Consider the following 22,259-nt stretch of genomic DNA (forward strand, 5'->3'; position numbering starts at 1 on the left):
GGAGAGTTCTTGGAGGGAAGGATGCCGAGGGTCATTTGGAAACAGCCTCTCTACCCCAGGGTAGGGGTAAGGTCTGCGTACACACTACCCTCCCCAGACTCCACTAGTGGAATTATACTGGGTTGTTGTTGTTGTTGTGAGTCACTAGAAAGATATAAGGCGCGTCTTGTAGCTAGAGGGTTTACTCAGACCTACGACATCGACTACCTTGAAACAGTTGCTCCAGTAACCAAACTGAATTCTATTAGAGTCCTCCTTACTGTTGCCGCTAATTTTGATTGGCCCTTCAACAGTTAGATGTAAAGAATGCATTCCTCAATGAAATAACTTGAAGAGGAGGTCTACATGGATCCTCCACCGGGCTTTGAAAACCGATTATGTAGACTTAAAAGGTCTCTGTTTGGTCTAAAGCAATCTCCTTGAGCTTGGTTTGAAAGATGTACTCAATTTGTTAAAGGGTTGGGGTACTTGCAAGGACAAGCAGATCACACAATGTTCATTCGGCATTCACTACAAGGAAAAATAACAATACTTATAGTGTATGTTGATGACATTATACTTACGGGAGACGACTCATTTGAGATGAAGAATCTAAAGGACCAGTTAGCATAATAATTCGAAATCAAAGACTTGGGACCCTTGAGGTATTTTCTTGGCATGGGAGTGGCTCGATCGAAGGAGGGAATAATGGTATCTCAAAGAAAATACGTGCTGGATTTGTTGACAGAAACAGGGATGAGCGGGTCGACCAGCAGAAACTCCTCTTGACCCAAACATAAAGCTCGGGAATAAAGAAGGAGATCCGATTGACAAAGGTCAATATGAGAGATTGGTGGGAAAACTTATCTACCTTTCGCACACTCGTCCTGACATAGCTTTTGCGGTAAGCTTGGTTAGCCAGTTTATGCATTCTCCTCAAAAGGAACATCAGGAGGCTGGGTATCCAATTTTGAGGTACTTGAAAAGCTCACCGGGAAAAGGGTGGTTGTTCAAGAAAAGTGATAAAAGGAGCATTGAGGCATACACAAATGCAGATTGGGCAGGGTCCTGTACTGACAGAAGGTTTACTTCTGGGTATTGTACATTTATTTGGGGAAATCTTGTGACATGGAGAAGTAAAAAACAAAGTGTTGTGGCACGAAGCAGTGCTGAAGCTATACTGTAACAATAAAGCTGCCATAAGCATTGCCCACAATCTAGTTCAACATGATAGAACAAAACATATTGAGGTGGATAGGCATTTCATCAAGGAGAAGCTCGAAGAAGGAAGCGTGTGCTTGCCATTTGTGCCAACAAATATTTTTACTAAGGGGTTGTTTAAACCAAGATTTGAAAGTCTTGTAAGCAAGTTAGGCATGTCAGATATCTACATGCCAACTTGAGGGGGAGTGTTGATTTGTGATATCTTATTATGATTATAGGTTATCAAATCAAATTAGATATGTTGATTTGTATTATCTGATTATTGATCATATAGGATCAAATCAGATCAGCTAAGTTATGAAAGTTTTAGCTTCTTAGGGATTAGATTAGATTAGAAATACTCCTTTGTCTGGAATCAGGGGATTATTTCCTTTTTTATTGATTTGTTTTCTCCTATAAATTGTGTATTCTTTTAAAGAATAAAACATACTATTCCGATACCAAAACTAACAGAGTTGATGGGGTATTTTTCCTCAACCTTCTGCCAACCTACTTTGGCACCACTATCCTGCTTGCTTTTGAGTTGATAAGGAGTGTAAAGCTTGCTTGCCTTTTAATCCCTGAAAAGTCCTTTTCCCTTTTTATTTTTGTGTTGGGTGATCAAAAAGCTTGTGAGTGGTTGATTTGGTGAAATGGAGGATTTACGAGCCTTGAGAGGCCCTACTGCTTTCATAATGTTCACTAAAGTGTACTGTATGTTTTGGGCTTCTGTTAGTTTTGAGATATCAAAGTGAGAATTGATGGACCGAAGTGCAACCAAAATTGACCGAACTCTAAAGCGATAGTCAATGGTGTAAGAGGATACTTATAATAGATCTAATATCAACACTCTTTTTTCTTAAATAGAGTCTACACAAAAGCTAGGGACACGAGAAGGGGAGAAAGAAATTTGTAAACTAGCACGACTGAGAGAAGATCAGTAAGGACTTAAACAAGGTGAAACGTATTAAAACCGATTTTCAACAAATGTGACAAGGGATAATGAGATCAAGGAGGGGTGGAGAGGCTATTTTGGTCAATTGTTAATTCGAGTCACGAGAATAATATTTTGGATTTCCATACATCTGTGCATGATAGAAACAGTGCATTTGAAAACTAATATCTTCAAATGCATGAAGCTGTAAAACACTTTTCCTCGCAAAACTAATCTCTCTTTTTTTCCCCTTCTAGTTTATTTAAATCTGTTTTGTTCATTTATGATATGCATTCATGTTTATGCTGGAAACTACCTACTGGTAGACTTACCTGTCTTTAGCAGGTCATTTTTCTCTTTCTGACTTTTCTTTTTTGGATCAGTTTCTCTTTCTGACTTTTTTGTTTTTTTTAATCAATACAGTTCCTTCGAATTGGCAGATGCATGGATATGACCAGCCTATTTACACAAATACAATATATCCATTTGCTTTCAATCCACCTAAAGTTCCAGATGATAATCCCACTGGCTGCTACAGAACTTTTTTCTTCCTTCCTGAAGAGTGGGAAGGTGAGGTTTTATGTTTCTCCAGTTTGTGTCACCCCAAATTTTACTACTTGATTCCTTTTCCAATCTCATCTCTCTTATAGATTCACCTATTTCATATTGTAGAGAATGAGCATTAGACAGAAAAGCTTAATTATTCCTCAAGCTTGGTTGGGAATCTAAAGCTGTTACAATGTGTACATATTTGGTAACTGTATAATTACAAAATAAAGATCCTAATCAAATCCTTCATGGCTAAGGAATAATAATGACAGGAATAAACCAAGTTGAGAATGATCTGCGTCCCTTCAATCACATGCCCAACATTTAGACCAGACATGGGATTGGGTTATCATCCAATCTAATGTCCATGTTCGTCAATAAACCTAAGCCCCCAAGGGTTAAAGTTGCCCGAGGCTGGATAATTGGAGAGTAAAACTGTCTGGTCCCTTTTTATAGTATTTTATTGATTATTGAATAGTCCTTTGAGGTTTGATCTTTACACCTTTGTCCTCATCACACTTTTTACAACAAACGTATGTGGACATTTGTATTATCCTTTTTTAAAGTAAAATGTAATGCATTTTCATTATCTTCATTTGGCTGTCAATAGTGTTATGTGATTTTCAACTACTTTTTGATAGGTCGCAGGATATTTCTACATTTTGAAGCAGTTGATTCAGCCTTCTATGCTTGGGTGAATGGAGTTCCTGTTGGATATAGGTTTGTGTTGCAATTTGATATCTCCAGGCTCTTTTTCTCTTTTCTAATGAAATACTTGTTTGATATCCCTATTTTAGGTTCTCTTATTTTGTTAGTGGTCTTGCTATTGAACATTATTATCATAGGTGTTTCTACATTTAGGTGAGTCATGTACTCGATTTCTTACCTTTTTTGGCTTGTAATTTCCGTTGGTGAAATCATGCACAAGTTTATCCTTTTCCTTCAGTACAGAGGAATCCTGCGAGAGAACCACAATCACCACACTTTCCCAAGCTTGAGATTGCACCCATTTCATGTGATGTTCTTGTTCCGGAGACCGGTTATTTCTTCCAAGCTAATCTTTCTAGCCCTTTTTGCTGGAGCGATTCACGAAGGGATTAAAAACGACAGATATTTTTTTTTGAGAAAGTAACATATTAGTATATATAATAAACTTAGATTACAAAGCAGTGTAGTCCTACAAGGAGAGTTGAAGCCTGAGTTCCCAAGTCTTAACCTATCATAAGTAATCTAAAATCTCATAAATAAATTCAGCTTCTTGTAAGTACTCCTGCTTACACCACAAAATAAAATAGGACTAAACACTTCGTCTACAGCTTCTCAATGGAACTTCTGTTATCTTCAAAGCATCCTTGGTTTCTCTCTTTCCAGATTGTCCACCAAATGCAAGCTGGGATAATCTTCCATCTCTTTGTGTCCTGAAAGGTTACCATCTCTGTTCCAACAAGCTAGGACTTCCTGGATTCTCCTTGGCATGGTCCACCCGATTCCCCTCAAATTAATGAATCTATTCCATAATTGATCTGTCATTCTACAGTGTAAAAAAAGATGATTGATTGTCTCGGCCTCTTCACCACATAAATAACATCTGGAACATAACTGAAAATCCCTCTTAATGAGATTGTCTTGAGTCAAAACTGCCTTTTTTGCCAATGACCATGTGAAGCATGCTACCTTGTATGGGATTTTAACTTTCCATATCATCTTCCAAGGCCAACAATCAATCTGATTGTTTGAAAGGTTAAACTCCTTATATGCTGAGTTCACAAAAAAATTTCCTTGTGCGTTCCTATTCCAAGACATACTATCCACTCTGGTTGAAAGCCCCCTGAATTGTTCTAGGGTGTTATAGAACTCTGTTAGCCTGTCCACCTCCCAGTCATTCAATAATATTCGGAAGCTAAGATTCCATCCTGGATTGCCCCATACTTCTCTCGCACATGCTCCCTGTTGCTGATTCAGATTGTAAATATCTGGAAAGAGTTGCTTCAATGGCCTTTGCCGTAGCCATTTGTCATCCCAAAAGGATGTTTCCATACCATCTCCTACTTTGAAACTGGATTTGTTGATGAGCATGGGCCATGAGTTTCTTATGGATTTCCACAGACCGACTCCATAGGTGCTATTTACAGCTTTAGTAGTCCATTTACCATCCATCCCATATTTTATCTTGATAGTATCCCTCCACAAGGACTGTTTTTCAGCGGCAAATCTCCATAGCCATTTCATCATCAGGCTTTGGTTTTGGATTCTCAAATTCTTGATTCCCAGACCACCTTCCTTCTTACTGGTTGTAAGAGTACTCCATTTTGCCAAGTGCATTTTCTTTGTGTCGCTATTCCCTTGCCAAAGGAAATTTCTTCTGATAACATCCAGCTTCTTCACAACACTGACAGGAATCGGAAACAGAGACATCATATAGGCAGACAACGCATCAAGAACACTATTTATCAAAATCAATCTTCCACCTAGAGCGATTGGTTCTTCCAATTGACTAGATTTTTTTCACACTTCTCAATCACTCCATTCCATATCCCTTTTGATTTAACATCCAGCTTCTTCACAACACTGATAGGAATCGGAAACAGAGACATCATATAGGCAGACAAAGCATCAAGAACACTATTTATCAAAATCAATCTTCCACCTAGAGCGATTGGTTCTTCCAATTGACTAGATTTTTTTCACACTTCTCAATCACTCCATTCCATATCCCTTTTGATTTAACATCCAGCTTCTTCACAACACTACTCAAGTTAATTATTGGCAATACTCTTACTTTACCCCCTAAAATTGCAGCCAGATGGTGGATCTCATTGACTTCATTAACTGGATCAATGTAACTTTTACTCCAATTAATGTGTAATCCTGAAGTGGCTTCAAAGAGAATGGAAATTACTCTCAGTACTTTCAGGTTATCTCTATCAGCATCACAAAAAACTAAAGTATCATCAGCATATTGTAAATGAGAGATCTCCAGATTGTAAGCAGCCCTGGGATTCACAATAAAGCCCCTTATCCAACTGTTGGTCTGTGTTGTTATTATCAAATCATTTAAACCCTCCATGGCTAGGATGAATAGGAAAGGTGATATGGGATCCCCTTGTCTAAGACCTCTCTCAGATACAAAGAATCCAGTCGGTGAGTCATTTATCAAGATTGAAAATTTAACTGTGCTAGTACAAAACCTGATCCAATTAATCCAACTGCCACCAAACCCCATTTTCTCAAGCAACCCCCAAAGGAATTTCCAGTTGAGATGGTCGTAAGCCTTTTCAATGTCTAATTTGCATAATATACCAGATTTCTTACTCTTTATCCTTGCATCTACACATTCATTTGCTATAAGGATGACATCCATTATCTGTCTTCCTTTTATGAAGGCTATCTGTTGGGCATCCACCACCTTATGTACCATTTTTTTAAGTCTCTCTGTTAAAAGTTTTGAAATGATTTTGTAAACACTACCTATTAGGCTAATAGGTCTAAAATCCTTCAACTCTTTGGCACCTATCTTCTTGGGAATTAATGCTATGAAAGTAGCATTAAAACTTTTTTCAAAGAAACCTTGTTCATGGAACCACTTCCACCCTCACCACCTCCCAACAATGTATAAAGAAAGCCATAGAATATCCATCTGGACCAGAGGCCTTATCCCCTGCACAAGCCTTCACACTTTCCCATATTTCCTGTCTTTCAAAAGAATTTTGCAGCATTTGATTTTCCTCTGCACTAATCATAGGACATTCTTTGAAACTAGCATGTGGTCTCCATTCCTCTGATTCTGCATAAAGTTTGTGATAAAAGGAAACTATCTCCCTTTTAATATCAGCTGGATCTTTTAAAGTAACCCCTTCTACTACAATTTGATCAATATAGTTGTATCTTTTATGGGCATTTGCAGTTCTATGGAAGAACTTAGTATTGCTATCTCCTTCCTTGAGCCATAGTGCCCTGGATCTTTGCCTCCAAGCCACCTCCTCATGTTTAGCATTTTTCTCAAACTCCACAGATAGGACATCCCTTAGGTGTACTTCTTCATCATTCAATATTCTTTGCTCTTGTATCTCTTCCAATTCAGCTAGTTGTGTAAGGATGTTTTGTCTCTGCAGTTCCAAATTACCCTGCAAAGATCTGCTCCACTCTTTAAGTTTCTCCTTCAGGGCTTTCAATTTAAAAGCAAGAGATATGATCAGGTTGTCCTTCACAAGAAAAAGAGTCCCACCAATCTTTAACCCTTTCTTTGAAACCCTCTGTTTGCCGCCACCAATTTTCAAACTTAAAATAAGACTTCGCTGGCTCCCAGTTCCCACACTCTAGTAACAATGATGAGTGATCAGAAGTGACTCTATGTAGAATAGATTGTTTTATGTTCTTGAAAGCTGCTACCCACTCTTCAGAGATAAGAAATTTGTCAATTCTAGCTGCTATATCATGTCTTTCCCCCCTTCTTCCATGTGAACCTTCCTCCTGAAAGTTGAAGATCTTCCAATTCCATATCCTCAATAAACTCGGAGAAATCAGACATTCCTCTGGTGAATCTGTTACAATTATTGTTCTCAGAAGGGAATCTCACAGTGTTGAAATCCCCACATAACACCCATTGCCCAGTAAAAAGACCCCTGGCTGCCCCCAATTCTCACCAAACTTCTTCCCTATCCTTCATATCATTTGGAGCATAGATACTAGATAAGTGCCATGTAAAGTCCTGGTTTTTATCGGTGAATTTGCAAGTAATACAATGAGACCCAAGCTACTGATCTCCCCTCCCAAATTCTGTTGTCCCACAACATGATTATGCCCCTAGGCCCACTAGCTTCTAACCGTGCAAACTTCACCCATCTGTTTGCCCATAGCTCTTTAACTACATTCCTTACGTCCCCTTCTAATTTGGATTCTTGAAAGCAAAAAACGTCTGCTCTCCAACTTTGAATCAAGCTCTTGATCATATCCCTCTTTTTCTTACAGTTCAACCCCCTCACGTTCCATGAGACAATGTTTACCTTCATCTATTCTGGATAAGTGTGATACCTCCCTTGCTTCGTGTGCCATTGCTTTTAAAATTGCTACCAATGACTCTTCAATTCTTTTGAAATTTTCTTCTTAGGCGTGTCCGGTAACAATGAGCTAGATCCCTCCCTGCTTATTTGCCTTTTTCTATAAATTTTCATAAATAATTCAAGTGCTTCCTTTAAAATCCAGCCCAAACTCCTTGCTTAATCTGATGATATTTTGATGTACCCAAATTGGAGTGTCAAAATCAGGGTCTGTTTCTTCTACATTAACATGTGTGCTCAATGGTACTGCCTCTTCAATTGCCAGGCCATTCACTTCGCCCATTTCTCTCATGTGCATGTTGCCCTCTTCTTGATTCTCTGTTGCTGTAAAACAATCAACTGAAATAATGGACATAGGCTCTTTATCCTTTGATAAATCACTTTGAAATTCCCTATTGTCTCTCTCTTTTGCTTCTCCCTCTGTTTCTTTCGATGTTATTGCTTTAAGAAGTATCGGTGTTTGGGTCTCCTGTGGTGGAAGAGATTCATTAGCCTCGATCTCCTCATTTAAAATATCTATCTTGGACTCTGCAGAGATCTCATTAATAGATTTTGAGATGCATTGGGCTAAAATATCCGGGCCCAAAGATTTTGTAATATTATTATGGCCCAAATCCTCGCTAGAGATCAAATGGGTAACCTTCTCACGTGTATGGTCACATGATTTATTAAAGGATTCAGAACCTTTTGAACAATCCACGTGCCCTAACACTTTTTCAGTATCTTGAGCCCCTCCCTTGCCAGTTGTATTGTCCTTTGAAACCCAGCGTTCCAAAGCTATCAACCCATCTTCTCTGGTACGGGTCCTTACCGGTGACTCACACCAAATTTGAATCGTGAAAATTGTTCCTTCACATTCCACATTCACTGCCTTCGGAATAGCGCCACCATCCCCTTTAACTTTCAACCTTGCCCATTTTAGATGATTTCGAATCTCTGTCTCTTCTTCTGTTTGGATCCAGCCACCGCAATAATCTCCAACTGCTGCAAACACTTTCTGCGCTCTTTCACATGCCGATAAGAGAATTTCGACGATTGTACTACACTTGCAAGTTTGTGAGTCGGATTCTAACAACTTTTCAATGAGGTATTTACTGTTTGTGGGTCAATATGCTCACGATAAAATAGACAGATAGCAGAGTTTACTGAAAATGGCTAGAAGGATGGCTTTTTTCCCCTTTAATGTCTCACAAGCTCAAGCCACATACATACAAGGATGCTTTAACATGGCTAGTGCTAGACTTGGACGAAAGCTGTAGAAAATTGGATAAAGAACCTATTTTCTGTGTGCCTCGCGTACACACAAAAGAGATTATTTTTTGATAACTTGCTTGGTTGAAGGCTTCGTTAGATAGGTTAATTCGTCAAAAGTTGTGTGGGCAATGAAGGCTTGGAGAATTAAGATGGCTAGTGTTAGACTTGGACGGAAGCTGTAGAAAATTGGATAAAGAACCTATTTTCTGTGTGCCTCATGCGTACACACAAAAGAGATTTGTTTTTGATAACTTGCTTGGTTGAAGGCTTCGTTAGATAGGCTAGTTCGTCAAAAGTTGTGTGGGCAATGAAGGCTTGGAGAATTAAGAAAGGGTCTAAAGGTCTGGCTGTTAGGGGACTCCAAGTTCATCTTTCGCTTTGCCATTAGAAAGGAAGCCATGAGAGTCCTCTATGAAGGCCAAGATGGATGGGGAGATAATTCTTAAAATTGTAATAATGGAGTGAGTGAATTTAGTGTGGCAATAAAGGAGAGTGTAATAATGGATTGTGTCATTAACATCGCTGGAGTTCCAAAACACGTATTTGTGGTTTTGGGGATGTCATGTGTAGCATGTCTAATGTATCTAGGATTAAGGTGTTGAGAGCAGAGGAGAGAATCCCAATTTCGGTACTTATTAAGGACGATAAGCATGATATTAGGCTATGGTTGTATCGGGAGTTTTGAGCTGAGATTTCGTAGGTGAAATGGGTGATGGAGATGGGGATAAGGGGAGAGGAGGAAGGGAAAGGATGAAGGAGTTAGGAGGAGAAATGGAGATGAGGTGGGGAAGAATAGGGAGGAGAAAATGGTGAGGCGTGTTGAAGCATAATGAAGTGAATAAAAACATATGCTCTATAACAACTTAAGCTTTTAGATGAGATGGTCACATAAGTCAACATGGTATAAGAACAGGCAGTGTTTCTTAGTTCAAGTTTCACCACCATCCATTATCAAAAAGTATTTCACATGCTTGACCGATGAAGGAGAATCAGTCCGTGAAGGACCATCTTGAGGACATAATTAAATAAATAAAAGTATACTGACTATAATAGTTAAAGCTTAGCTTTTAGATGAGATGTTACATAATTCAACAAGGGGAAAGGTGGAAGAGGAAGGGGAACCCTTACCGCCCGAATATATTAGAAAAGAGACGATAATGGCTAAAAAGGGTGCAACAAATGTCGAGGCTTTTGAATAAGTGGAAAAGAGGAACTCAAAACTAAGAAAAACGTGATTGTCCTTGGATTAGTGAACCGTTTTGGAATGCTTTGAAGTGTGTACACCAAAGTCACTAAATCCCTAATTAATTTCTTAATTAATTGTTCTAGTTGCGCTCATGCGCTATTCCTTTTCCAACTCAAAATCTCATTTCTCAAGTCAAATATAGTCTAAAACCATTTTAAATAGAGCCCATACCAAATTGATAATGCCAAATAGAACTTCTAATCAAATACCCAATAAGAATTGTGCGTGGTCATCACATTCATTGCATAGTTACGTCCGAGGGTTCATCATAAGACCTAAGCATAAAGCTTAGCTACTCATGGAATTAAGAATATTACAAGTGTTGAGAATATAATTCCCATGAATGGCAATTGAAGAGGGAAGAAATTGCAAACTAAGTGTCCCATGCTTGGAAAGCTTCTTCAATCTTCATTGTCAACTGACAAGTACAATTTCCCTATGAAAGCTGTTGTTCTCATACAAATGGTAAAAATTTCTATTTATAGCAAGTCCTAATTTTTAACGAACAACCTCACTGCCCTTTATAGCTTGGACATTTTTATTCTTCATGCGATGCGTGACTCTCCTTTCTAGCATCGCTTCAGTTCAGATCTATCCAGACTCTTCTTCAAGTGTTTTATTTCTTCTGATGGGCACCATCATTTGTCGCAATACGTCTATATGGAAGTGACTTGAAGTTTCTATCGTCCTAATACAGGGCACCTCACTGTTCTTCTAACTGTAGAAATGGGTCAACGCTATAAAGAACTTCGAACCTGAGGTTGTGGCATTATGTCTTGTCACACTGATATTTCCCGTTAGTGCTGAATCACCCATTTTTTGTGACAATTTGGTTAGATGGTGCTTCTACAATTATGTAGAAAGCTGCTGTGAGTGTTTAAATAAGTTTAGAAGTTCTCGACTTCACCTCATAGTTGTATTCTTGTTGGTAATCACTCTCTTGGACTTTGACTCCTAATACATTCCAAATACATAGATTGTTTCCGGGGTTCTTCATTATGCCATCAACAATGTTATATATCTCAACTCCTTCATTTAGCTTATGATGATATTTACTCTCTTTTGTTTGATTTTTACTTGTTTTCGTTTGATTTCAAACACGGTATACCAATTATGATGTTATCTCATGCTGAACTGAGAGGCTTGAAGCTAAAGTACAGACAAAAGTCTTAGTTACATGGATCTTTGTAATGGATGATTGATGTAACTTTTATTGAATGGTTCAGTCAGGATAGCAGACTCCCTGCCGAATTTGAGATCACAGGTTTTTGCCATCCATGCGGGTCAGAGAAAAGAAATTGTCTGGCTGTTCAAGTGATGAGATGGAGTGATGGTTCCTATCTTGAAGATCAGGATCATTGGTGGTTGTCGGGCATACACCGCGATGTGCTGCTTCTAGCAAAGCCTAAGGTGTGAACTTTTCCTTTTTCTCTGTAACTATTTTTGGAATCTGGATACAGGTAAATGATAAGAAAACTAATTTCCTAGGTGTTTTTCATGTCTGTCCTCCTTTTTTCTGAATGTTAATGATATAAATATAGAAGAAACAACTGTACCCCTTTGGCTAAAGACTTACCTCCCATCCCCTGCCTCCGGCTACTTTGTCCTTCTTATCTTACTTGCCATCAGTAGGATCACCTTCTCTGTGTTCACCATCTCCCCTTTTCCCGCTTTTGTTTTCTCCTTCATCTAGGAGAAGGCAAAACCTCTCCTTATAGAAAAAGGTAAAACACTCTCCTTACCAGAACCTCAGCTCCTGAAAAAGCGATTGGTTTAGTTCGAAAATTTTAGTATCTTGAATTTGGAACCTTTACTTCTTATTTTTACAAAAGAAGTAATAAACGATGAAAGCGAATTTGAATAAAAGTAGAGGTAGAAATAAATGGTGACTAGGTATGGATTTAGCCGTGGTAGAGTACAAATGTGACTTGAAAGTCTTGAACTATGACGTGCTCGAGGCACACTTAAACCCTGAAGTTAGGTGCAATTCATGCTGGGCTTCACTTTGCTTTGTTGGAACTTCAGTATGTGATACCAATGCTTCAGCATTCATGGACTCCATCTGATAGAGTAGGGCAGAACTAAACAATGTAGCTAGCAAAGTACTGTATGAATTGATAAGAAATGTTATGGATGATTATGTTAGTGACTGAGCACAAGAAATTAGAAATTTAGTAGTATAAGAAAAAGTAAACACAAAATTTAAGTAAAAACTCAACATTACATCATTGCATCTGAATCAGAATGTTTAAATGGGTTTGAAATAGATTGACCTGGTTTTTATTTGTACTCCATCCAGGAAAGAATCTTACTATAACCATTTGGTTAGTCAAACAATCTTTTCTTTGACTTGTAACTTTTGCATCCACCGGATGCTTTCAATTAATGATGTTCCACTTCATTAAAAAAAATTTGTTTCTTTGACTAGTATAACACCAACAATCCAGTGAAATCTTACAAGTGGGGTCTGGGGAGTATAGTGTGTATGCAGACCTTACCCCTACTCCGGAGGAGTAGAGATGTTGTTTTCGATAGACCCTCGGCACAAGAAGATTGAACGAGACTATGCAGCAGTAACAACAAAAGAAACCATAAAAGATAACATCAATAACACAATAACCAAGAAATAGAGAGGAAAGCAATAACACTAAGCAGTAATAATGGCACAGTACTATAGACGCAATAAAGTAATAAACAAGAGCCACTAACATACTAAGACAAATCACTACCAGACTAGCTTCCTACAACCTAACCTACAACCCTAATGAAGTACTAAGGACACAACTGGAGCCACTAGCAGCGTAAAACACAACAAGCGTAAAACACAACATTAACAGACAAGCCTCCTATCTCCTAACCTAAAACCTTAATACTCGACCTCCACAACTTCCTATCAAGGGCCATGTCCTCAGAAATCTGCAGCTGCCCCATGTCCTGCCTGATCATCTCTCCCCAATACTTCTTAGGTCACCCTTTACCTTTTCTCATACCCGTCAAGGCCAACCGTTCACACCTCCTTACCGGGGCATCCAAGCTTCTCCTCCGCACGTGCCTGAACCATCTAAGCCTAACTTCCCGCATCTTGTCTTCCATAGGAGCCACGCCAACCTTCACCCGGATATCTTCATTCCAAATCTTATCCAGCCTAGTGTGCCCGCACATCCATCTCAACATCCTCATTTCTGCAACTTTCATCTTCTGGATATGAGAGTTCTTGACTGACCAGCACTCTGCACCATACAACATGGCTGTTCTAACCATCGCTCTATAAAACTTGCCTTTAAGTTCCAGAGGCACCTTCTTGTCATGCAAGACGCCAGACGCTAATCTCCATTTCATCCACCCCACCCCTATACAGTGCGCGACATCCTCGTCAATCTCCCCATCCCCCTGGATAACCGACCCTAGGTAATTAAAGCTCCCTTTCTTGGGGATGACCTGAGAGGCAAGCCTCACGTCCATGTCGGTTTCTCCTGACACGCCGCTGAACTTACACTCTATGTATTCTGTCTTGGTCCTGCTCAACTTGAAACCTTTAGACTCAAGCTTTCGTCTCCAAACCTCCAACCTCTCGTTAACACCGCTTCGCGTCTCATCAATCAGAACTATATCATCAGCGAATAACATACATCATGGCACCTCCCCTTGAATATGGTGAGTCAGTGCGTCCATCGCCAGAGCAAATAAGAACGAGATGAGCGCAGATGCTTGGTGTAACCCCATAACAACCGGAAAATGCTCTGAATCGCCCTCCCACAGTCCTAATCCGAGTCTTAGCTCTCTCTTACATGTCCTTAATCACCCTAATATACGCTACCGGAACACGTTTCACCTCCGGGCATCTCCAAAAGGACCTCCCTAGGGACCTTATCATATGTTTTTTCTAGGTCAATAAACACCATGTGCAAATCCTTCTTCCTATCCCTGTACAGTTCGACCAACCATTGACTAGTAGCTTTTTTATTGGATTTGAAATTGATTGACTGGTTTTTATTTGTATTCCATCCAGGAAAGAATGTTACTATTACCATTTGGTTAGTCAAACAATTTTTTTCTTGACTTGTAACTTTTGCATCCACGGGATACTTTCAATTAATGAGTTCCACTTACTTCATCCAAAAAAAGAATATTTTGACTACGAGATTTCAAAGTTTTTGAATACTTTAAACTTTTAAAAACTCTGATTTTGTAATATGTTTATATAGCTTCTAAATGTGTAAAATTTAATTCAAAAAGGTTTGAAGCCATCATTGTTCCAATTTGTACATAAATTTAGGTGCCGTTTGGTTGGTGTTTTAAGAGTTAATCTATGTATAAAAATCAGCATCATATAGTACATTGTTTGGTTGGTGTTTTAAGGAGAGGTAATCTTGGTATAAAATCCAGCATAGCATATGTAAGTTTGGTTAGCTTGTTTGCTTTCTTCTTTTCTTCATACAGAATGCCCACATAAGTTAATGAAAAAATTTATGTGTTATTTTATGCGGGATAGAATGTGGAATAAAACTACGGGTATTAAATAATACCTGGATTAAAACATTAAAATGACAACTAACCTTCGTAATAGTGAACAAACTTTTATTTTGCAAGTAAACAAATATTTTAAATTATCCACTATATATTAATTTGTAATTGATCAAACTAAATGTCCAACAAGAAAAAAAATCTGACATTACAGTCTCTGCATAACTAATTCTTGCATAACAATCCCTGCATTGCTAATACCTGCTCTGCTAATTCCGGCATAACTTGATCTCTGTGTGTCATGTTCAGTTTTCCCTCTTTTTCATTACACTTTTGGCAAGTGTGTAGGAATCTTGGGAAGTTTGTTTTGTTAAGACTTTATGCCATGTTTTGGTTGAGAACAACTCTTCTCCTTTTTACCATTCTTTGTATCACTATGACTGACATGTATTCCTTCTTACTGTTCTCTGTCTTTTATTATTGGCATTCTATGTTTTGGCTAGGTCATTGGTGACTTCTTACTTAACTTTTCTGATGCAGACATTTATTGCCGACTATTTCTTTAGAACAAACATGCCCGAAGATTTTTCTTATGCAGACGTAGAGGTAATCATAACACCCCAATGACTTTCTTATATTCCCTTTTCTTTTTCATTGTCCTACTTGTGCAGTATATCATACAATGTATACAGTTCTGTCACCGATTTATGGGGAAATTTTCTGGAATTTAGAAACCATCATCACCCTACTAGATGTGGAGAAGGCAGAGAGGCAGGTGTCTGTGAGAAAATGCCTAGAGATCTATATATTTGCTAATAAATGTTAAGCCTGATAGAACCGTCTATTTTTACTGTTGTTTTTGGATAACCGAGAAATCCTTGATGACCAGTGGCGCACTGTTTGAAACTCAGTGGATAATGGACGCCCCTCTAGCCTTCTCCACTTAAATACCAGGCTTTTGTTGCAGGGTTTGAACTCGTGACATGCGCCTACTCCACATATCTCAAGTTGCATTCTTACTACTAGATCAAAGCCCCAGGCTTTATTGTGTTTCAAGTATTGTTTTTGCGTGTCTATATATCTTGTCAATCTTTATTTGCATCTCAGGTTAAGAATTTCCCCAATGTTTCACTAACTTTGGTTGGTTCTCATTTCCTGGCTGATCTTTTTTGGGCATTAAGACTTTGTTTTGACTTACTTAGAAGAAGAATGTAAGTTAGTCCATATAGTAAGTGATTATATGGGGGATGAATGACCCAAACAAAAGGGCCATCATCAAAGTGGGAGTTAGAGAGTGGGGTGCTAACCTAGTTTGTTTTCAGGAGACAAAAATGAAAATTTTGTCGGATGTGATTGTGAGGAGTGTCTGGGGAGGTAGTTGGGTAAAATATGACTGGGTCCCAATAGTGGGAAGTGCCGAGGGCATTCTTCTAATATGGGATGATAGAAGCTTGGAGGTAAAGGAGATTAAGAAGGGAGTTTTTTCTTTAGCAGTTCTTGTCAAAGATAGAATGAGTGGGGTGGAGTGGGGATTTGGGGGAGTGCACGGACCGGTAGGAGAAGGTTCCAAGGAGTCTTTCTGGGAGGAACTGGCCATTGTGATGGGGGAATGGGACATTCCATGGGTTCTAGGGGGAGACTTTAACACTATTAGATTCCCGGAGGAGAGATTAGGGTGTAGTCTGATTTCGAGGGCCATGGAGGAGTTTTCTGACTTCATCAATGATCACTTTCTCATTGACCTTCCTCTGTCAGGGGAAAGGTTTACTTGAGATAGGGCAGAGGATTCCAACTCAAGGTCTAGACTTGATAGATTCCTGATATCGCCCTCATGAGATGAGCTGGTGCCGAATGTGCTGCAGATTCCTTTACCTAGGCTGACTTCAGATCATTTGCCTATTTTGCTAAATGGATGCAGAGAGGGGGGTGCGTGCTCCCTTCCGATTCGAGAACATGTGGTTGAAAGTGCCAGGATTTGGTGACAAAGTGATAGAATGGTGGACAAGCTACGGGGTATAAGGGACACCTTCATTTCGTCTTTCGAAGAAACTTAAATTGCTCAAGGGAGATATTATTAGGTGGAATAAGGAGGTTTTTTGGGAGGGTAGGGGTTAAAATGAGGGAGCTTATGCATGAATTGGGGAATTAGAAAGAGGGTAAGGGGCGGGAGAGTTAGATGAATCTGAGAAAGCGAGATTGGGGGAGGTTAAGAGGGAGATAGCCGAGTTAGCAATAGCTCAGGAGACTAGTTGGCGGCAAAAATCGAGGGCGCTCTGGTGAAATGAGGGAGATTCGAATACCAAGTTTTTCCACAGGGTGGTAGTTGCAAATCGAAGGAGAAACTTCATAGAGTCCTTAGACTGCTAGGGGTGAGGATTGAGAGAGAGAAGGAGGAGGTAAAAGGGGCGATAATGGGGTTTTATGAGAACTTATACAAAGAGGAAGTTAGTTGGAGGCCGACTTTGGGGAATAGAGTTCAACCACATAGGGGAGGGAGACAGTCAGTGGCTAGAAAGGGCTTTCGAGGAGGAGGAGGTGCACGAGGCTGTGTCGAGTTGTGCTGGTGATAAGTCCCCCGGGCCTGATGGTTTCTCCTTGGCCTTCTTCCAGCTCTTTTGGGACACCATCAAGGGGGAGTTGATGGAAGTCATTGAATACTTCCATGCGAATGGTGTTTTCGAGAGAAGTATCAATACTTCTTTTATTACTATTGTGCCTAAGAAAGAAGGTGCATCTTGTATCAGAGACTACATGCCTATTAGTCTCGTGGGGAGCATTTACAAGATTATTTCTAAAGTGCTTTCCATCAGACTTAAGAAGGTTCTTGACGTGACTGTTTCGTCCTCCCAGAATGCGTTTGTGGAAGGTAGGCAGATCATGGATACTGATTTGGTGGCAAATGAACTTGTAGACTCCAGAAGGAAAAATAGAGAACCCGACTTACTATGCAAGTTGGACCTTGAGAAGGCTTTCGACCATGTCAATTGGGAGTTCCTGGACTTCATTATGATGCGGATGGGGTTTGGGGCAAGATGGAGGGGATTGATCAAGTTCTGCATTTCCTCAGTTAGATTCTCTGTCCTAGTTAATGGTAGCACGTGTGGTTTCTTTGGCAGCTCTAGGGGTCTCAGGCAAGGTGACCCCCTATCCCCATGCTATTCATTCGATGGAAGCTCTGAGTAAAATGATGGATCGTGCGGCCGGCGGAGGCTTTTTGAGAGGATTCTCAGCTCCGATCGGGGTGCTCAGTACCCGAAGAGTCTCTCATTTGCTTTTTGCGGATGACACCCTGGTTTTCTGTGATGCCGATATGGATCAGTTGACCTATCTGAAGCAGTACCTACAGTGGTTTCAGATAGTATCAGGACTCAAAATCAACCTGGGCAAGTGTGAGATTTTTCCGGTGGGTGAGGTTGCTAATATTGATGCTTTGTCTTATGTTCTCAGATGTAAGGTGGGCTCCCTTCCCACTACTTACTTGGGCCTCTCATTGGGCGCTTCGCATAAGATTAGCAGGCTGGCAGAAACAATATTTGTCAAAATGCGGTAAGGAAGTGCTTATTAAAAGCACTTTATCGAGTATGCCTACCTATTACTTGTCCCTGTTGCAAGCTCCGGTGAGCATCACAGAAAAACTGGAGCGGCTTCAAAGGAAATTTCTTTGGGATGCGGCGGATGGAACTAGAAAGTTTCATCTAGTGAATTGGCAGACAGTCACTTCCCCAAAGAAGTGGGGTGGACTTGGAGTAAAAGATCTTAGGGTATTCAACAGAGCTTTATTGGGGAAGTGGCTATGGAGATTCCGGGTAGAAGAGCATGCTCTATGGAGGGAGGTCATAGTAGAAAAGTACGATTCCACGGGAGGGGGTTGGAGGACCAAGGCAATCATAACATTTTTCGAGTGTGGCATGTGGAGGAGCATCATGAAGAATTAGGAAGCATTCAGTGGCAACATCACTTACAGGGTGAGAGATGGAAGGAGAATCAGCTTTTGGAATCATAGGTGGCGTGGAGAGGGTACTCTGAGGGTCTTCTTCCCCCACGTCTTCATAGTTTCCAACCAGAAGGAATTGATGGTCCAACAGATTCGTAAGGAGCATGAAGGGGGTAGTATGGGACCTCTCATTTAGAAGGAACATGCAAGATTGGGAGATTGCGGAGCTCCAAGATTTGTTGACACTGCTATACGGGCAAGACAGGCCCCAGCCATCTTGTGATTCTTGGAGATGGGGTTTGCGTGGCGATGGTTTGTTCACCGTAAAGTCCTTTTACCAGAGTATGTTGGTGAGAGAGGAGGCTACTTTTCCATGCTCCTCGATTTGGATTCCTAGAGTGCCGACGAAGGTGTTCTTTTTTGCATGGCTAGCGGCGAGGGGAGTGATCTTGACTACTGAAAATCTTCGAAAGAGAGGAATTACACTTGGTAGTTGGTGCTACATGTGTAAAAACTCAGGGGAAGAAGTTGATCATCTTTTGTTGCATTGCCTTATGTCCTCGGTTTTGTGGAGGGCAATCCTGAATCTTTTTGGTGTTCAATGGGTGATGCCAAGCACTGTAAAAGAAATGTTATATAGCTGGGCCGGTTTCCGTAGAAGAAGAAAGCAAAATGCGTGGAAGTTCGCCCCGTTAGCTCTCATGTGGATAGTTTGGGGGGAGAGAAATAGGAGAGTTTTTGAGGGGATTGAGTCTCCTTTTTCACATCTTAGGAGTAGTCTTTTATCTTTGATCGCTTTTTGGTATAGAAGATTGGGTGTCTTTTGTAGAGAATCATGTTCTGCTGTAAATTATCTACTTTTTGGTATACTTCGTGTATACGGGAGTTCTCTCCCCTTTTGATTAATACAATTTATCTTATAAAAAAAAAGTAAGTGATTATAAGGATAGCTTTTCATTTGTTTTGTCCTTATGTTCATATTGTGTCAGACAGCACACGACCAATTTCCAACGATTGGTTTCCCTTGTTATTATTTCCTTATTTAAGAGGATTGAAGTCTTGTGCTTCTCTTGTGTTACCTTACCCTCTTTCCATTTACTTTCATTTCTTTTTTGTGCTATTTTATTTCTTTTGTTTTCTTGGGAGGCAGAAGTAGCCACAGGTTAGCCCTTTTTGGTTGGGTTTGTTTTTTTACTTTTTTGGTTGGCTGCTGACAAAATAAGTAACTAAATTTTCTTGCTTATGTTGGTATCCTGCTGGTCAACAGCGTTGTCCTCAAATGTGGACATCTAGAGATTGGACCTCTTTAATCAACAATTACACCTCAATCCCAAGCAAGTTGGTGTCAGTTATATGAATCTGCACTGTCTATATAACTTCATTGTTATTACTTCTGCTTTTGATGAATTGATATTGAGCTATGCAGAGAAGTTTCAAGAAGAAAGTCACTAATGTGAAAAATACAGTAGTTGAAAGGATGCCACTTCTGATTCTAATAATTATAAAGTTGCTACAGCTTATACTGGTTTGATCATTACAGGGAGAATCTTTTGTCACTTTAGGCAGTAGGTCAAGGTTTTCTGAAAGGACTAAAATTTGATCATGTCATTTTTTTAGGAGGAAATATTGAAATCTCATGACATAACTTTGCTAATTTTACCTTATTATGTCCATAATGCAGGTGGAAGTGAAGATTGATAACTCTTCCCAGAATAACGACATCATCGACTTCATTATTGAAGCTTCACTCTATGACAGCGGAAATTGGCTAAGCTGCTCTGACCATATTGATTTGCTTTCTGCTAGCATTGCTCATCTAGAGTTAGTTCTGTCTTCTGATCCTTGTTTGGGATTTAAAGGCTACATGCTTGTGGGGAAGGTGCAAGCACCTAAACTTTGGTCTGCAGAGCAAGTAAGTGATTTTTCTCAACTTTAAATCCAAAACATGATAATGTTTTACAATGCTGTTTTCCTTGTTTGTTATTTCATATTGGGCATATATTTTTCTAAATGCAATTATTGAACTCATCAGATGCTACACCCAAAACTCATTTGATGTAGTCTTCTGGATTAGCACTATTACTATGTTCCATTACATATTAGTAGCACTAGTTCAATGTTAATCATTCATTGTAATCTGGTAGTCGGCTTTTTCTCCTGCACACCCTTGCAGGTAAGCTTAAAGTGCAATGAATCTTTATCCTGTATGCTTTATCATGAAATTCGGCTTCCATATTCTGAATGACCCTGTCATATATTGAATTCCGAAGTTTTAGTTAAGATTTGCATGATTTATTTCCAGTTATAACTAGGAAATGATGGAAGACTTTTGATACCCCGCGTATGAACTTCACTCTTTCTTAGGCCCCCTTAGCAAAATTGGTTTTAAGTACACCATGATATTGAATGCACAGCCTTCTCCATGATTTTATCAATCTCACATTTGAAAATTAACATTGTATTAGGAAATCAGCTTTGGCGTGTTGCTTAGGCAGGACAAGACTTGGCTTGTAGTTGCAGAAATTGACCCTATAATCATCTCTTTCTAGGGATTGAGCTGAGTCTTTCAATTTATCAGGACTGAATTTCAGATGGTCATCTCTGACCTCAAATAGATTTAATTTACTCTAATGCTCTCGTTGCAACTTTGAAGAATGCCTTATCCATTTCATTTATCTGTTCAGCCAAATCTCTACACTCTTGTTGTCACCCTAAAAGATGCATCAGGGAACTTGGTTGACTGTGAATCATGCCAAGTTGGTATGAGAAAAATATCAAAAGCCCCAAAACAACTGCTAGTAAATGGGCGTCCAGTAGTAATAAGAGGGGTGAACAGGCATGAGCACCATCCACGTCTTGGAAAGACAAACTTGGAGTCCTGCATGGTCAAGGTATGTTTGTTGGTTCCTTTTTCTTTTTTCTTTTTGTTTAAACTTTATGGATTTCTCTTCACTTTAAAATTGCAGGCATGCTTATAGGTTATCATTTTAAAATCATCCTGTTTTCTGTTGAAGACACATCATATATCCTGTTACTTCTTGTAGGATTTGGTTTTGATGAAACAAAACAATATTAATGCTGTTAGGAACAGCCATTATCCTCAGCATCAACGTTGGTATGAGTTGTGTGATCTGTTTGGCATGTACATGATCGATGAGGCCAATATCGAGACACATGGTTTTTTTGATTATCCAAATTATAAGCATCCTACACAGGAATCTTGTTGGGCTGCTTCCATGATGGATCGTGTGGTCGCCATGGTTGAAAGGGACAAAAATCATGCCTCTATTGTAATATGGTCCATAGGGAATGAGGCAAGCTATGGACCAAATCATGCAGCACTTTCTGGTATATACCTTTCCATATTTTCACTGTCCATTTTCTGTTTTGAGAACCCTTTGTTCTTCAAAAAGTAAAGTGCTAATAAGCTTTCCAAGGGATGTAAGGACACTGTTTCTTGTGCATATATGTGTGACCACAACTTCAAAAGCAGATGGTACTCACTCTTCAGTTTTCCCCATTTGAGCTGTAGGAGAATTAATGTCTCTTACTTGTAGAGGAACAGTAGTTTAGCCACAAAGTCATCCCTGAAGGGACCACTTTTAATATACTTCGCTAACATTCCTAAGGCATGTTTGA

The 22,259-nt window shown here is 39.5% G+C and overlaps 1 protein-coding gene across 2 annotated transcripts in view; it reads left to right on the plus strand.

Annotated features, from left to right (window-relative positions):
- LOC104097481 (uncharacterized) overlaps window positions 1–22,259 on the plus strand; it is a 46,005-nt gene that overhangs the window by 16,420 nt on the left and 7,326 nt on the right. For both annotated transcript variants that reach the window (XM_009604076.4, XM_009604146.4), the window contains exons 4-10: window positions 2,540–2,686; window positions 3,307–3,385; window positions 11,449–11,632; window positions 15,227–15,292; window positions 20,302–20,532; window positions 21,305–21,511; window positions 21,665–21,968. In XM_009604076.4, coding sequence (XP_009602371.1) covers window positions 2,540–2,686; window positions 3,307–3,385; window positions 11,449–11,632; window positions 15,227–15,292; window positions 20,302–20,532; window positions 21,305–21,511; window positions 21,665–21,968 — 1,218 coding nt within the window. The remainder of the gene's footprint in view (window positions 1–2,539; window positions 2,687–3,306; window positions 3,386–11,448; window positions 11,633–15,226; window positions 15,293–20,301; window positions 20,533–21,304; window positions 21,512–21,664; window positions 21,969–22,259) is intronic.

Source organism: Nicotiana tomentosiformis, chromosome 12 (genome assembly GCF_000390325.3).
Source record: "Nicotiana tomentosiformis chromosome 12, ASM39032v3, whole genome shotgun sequence".
Lineage (NCBI taxonomy): Eukaryota > Viridiplantae > Streptophyta > Magnoliopsida > Solanales > Solanaceae > Nicotiana > Nicotiana tomentosiformis.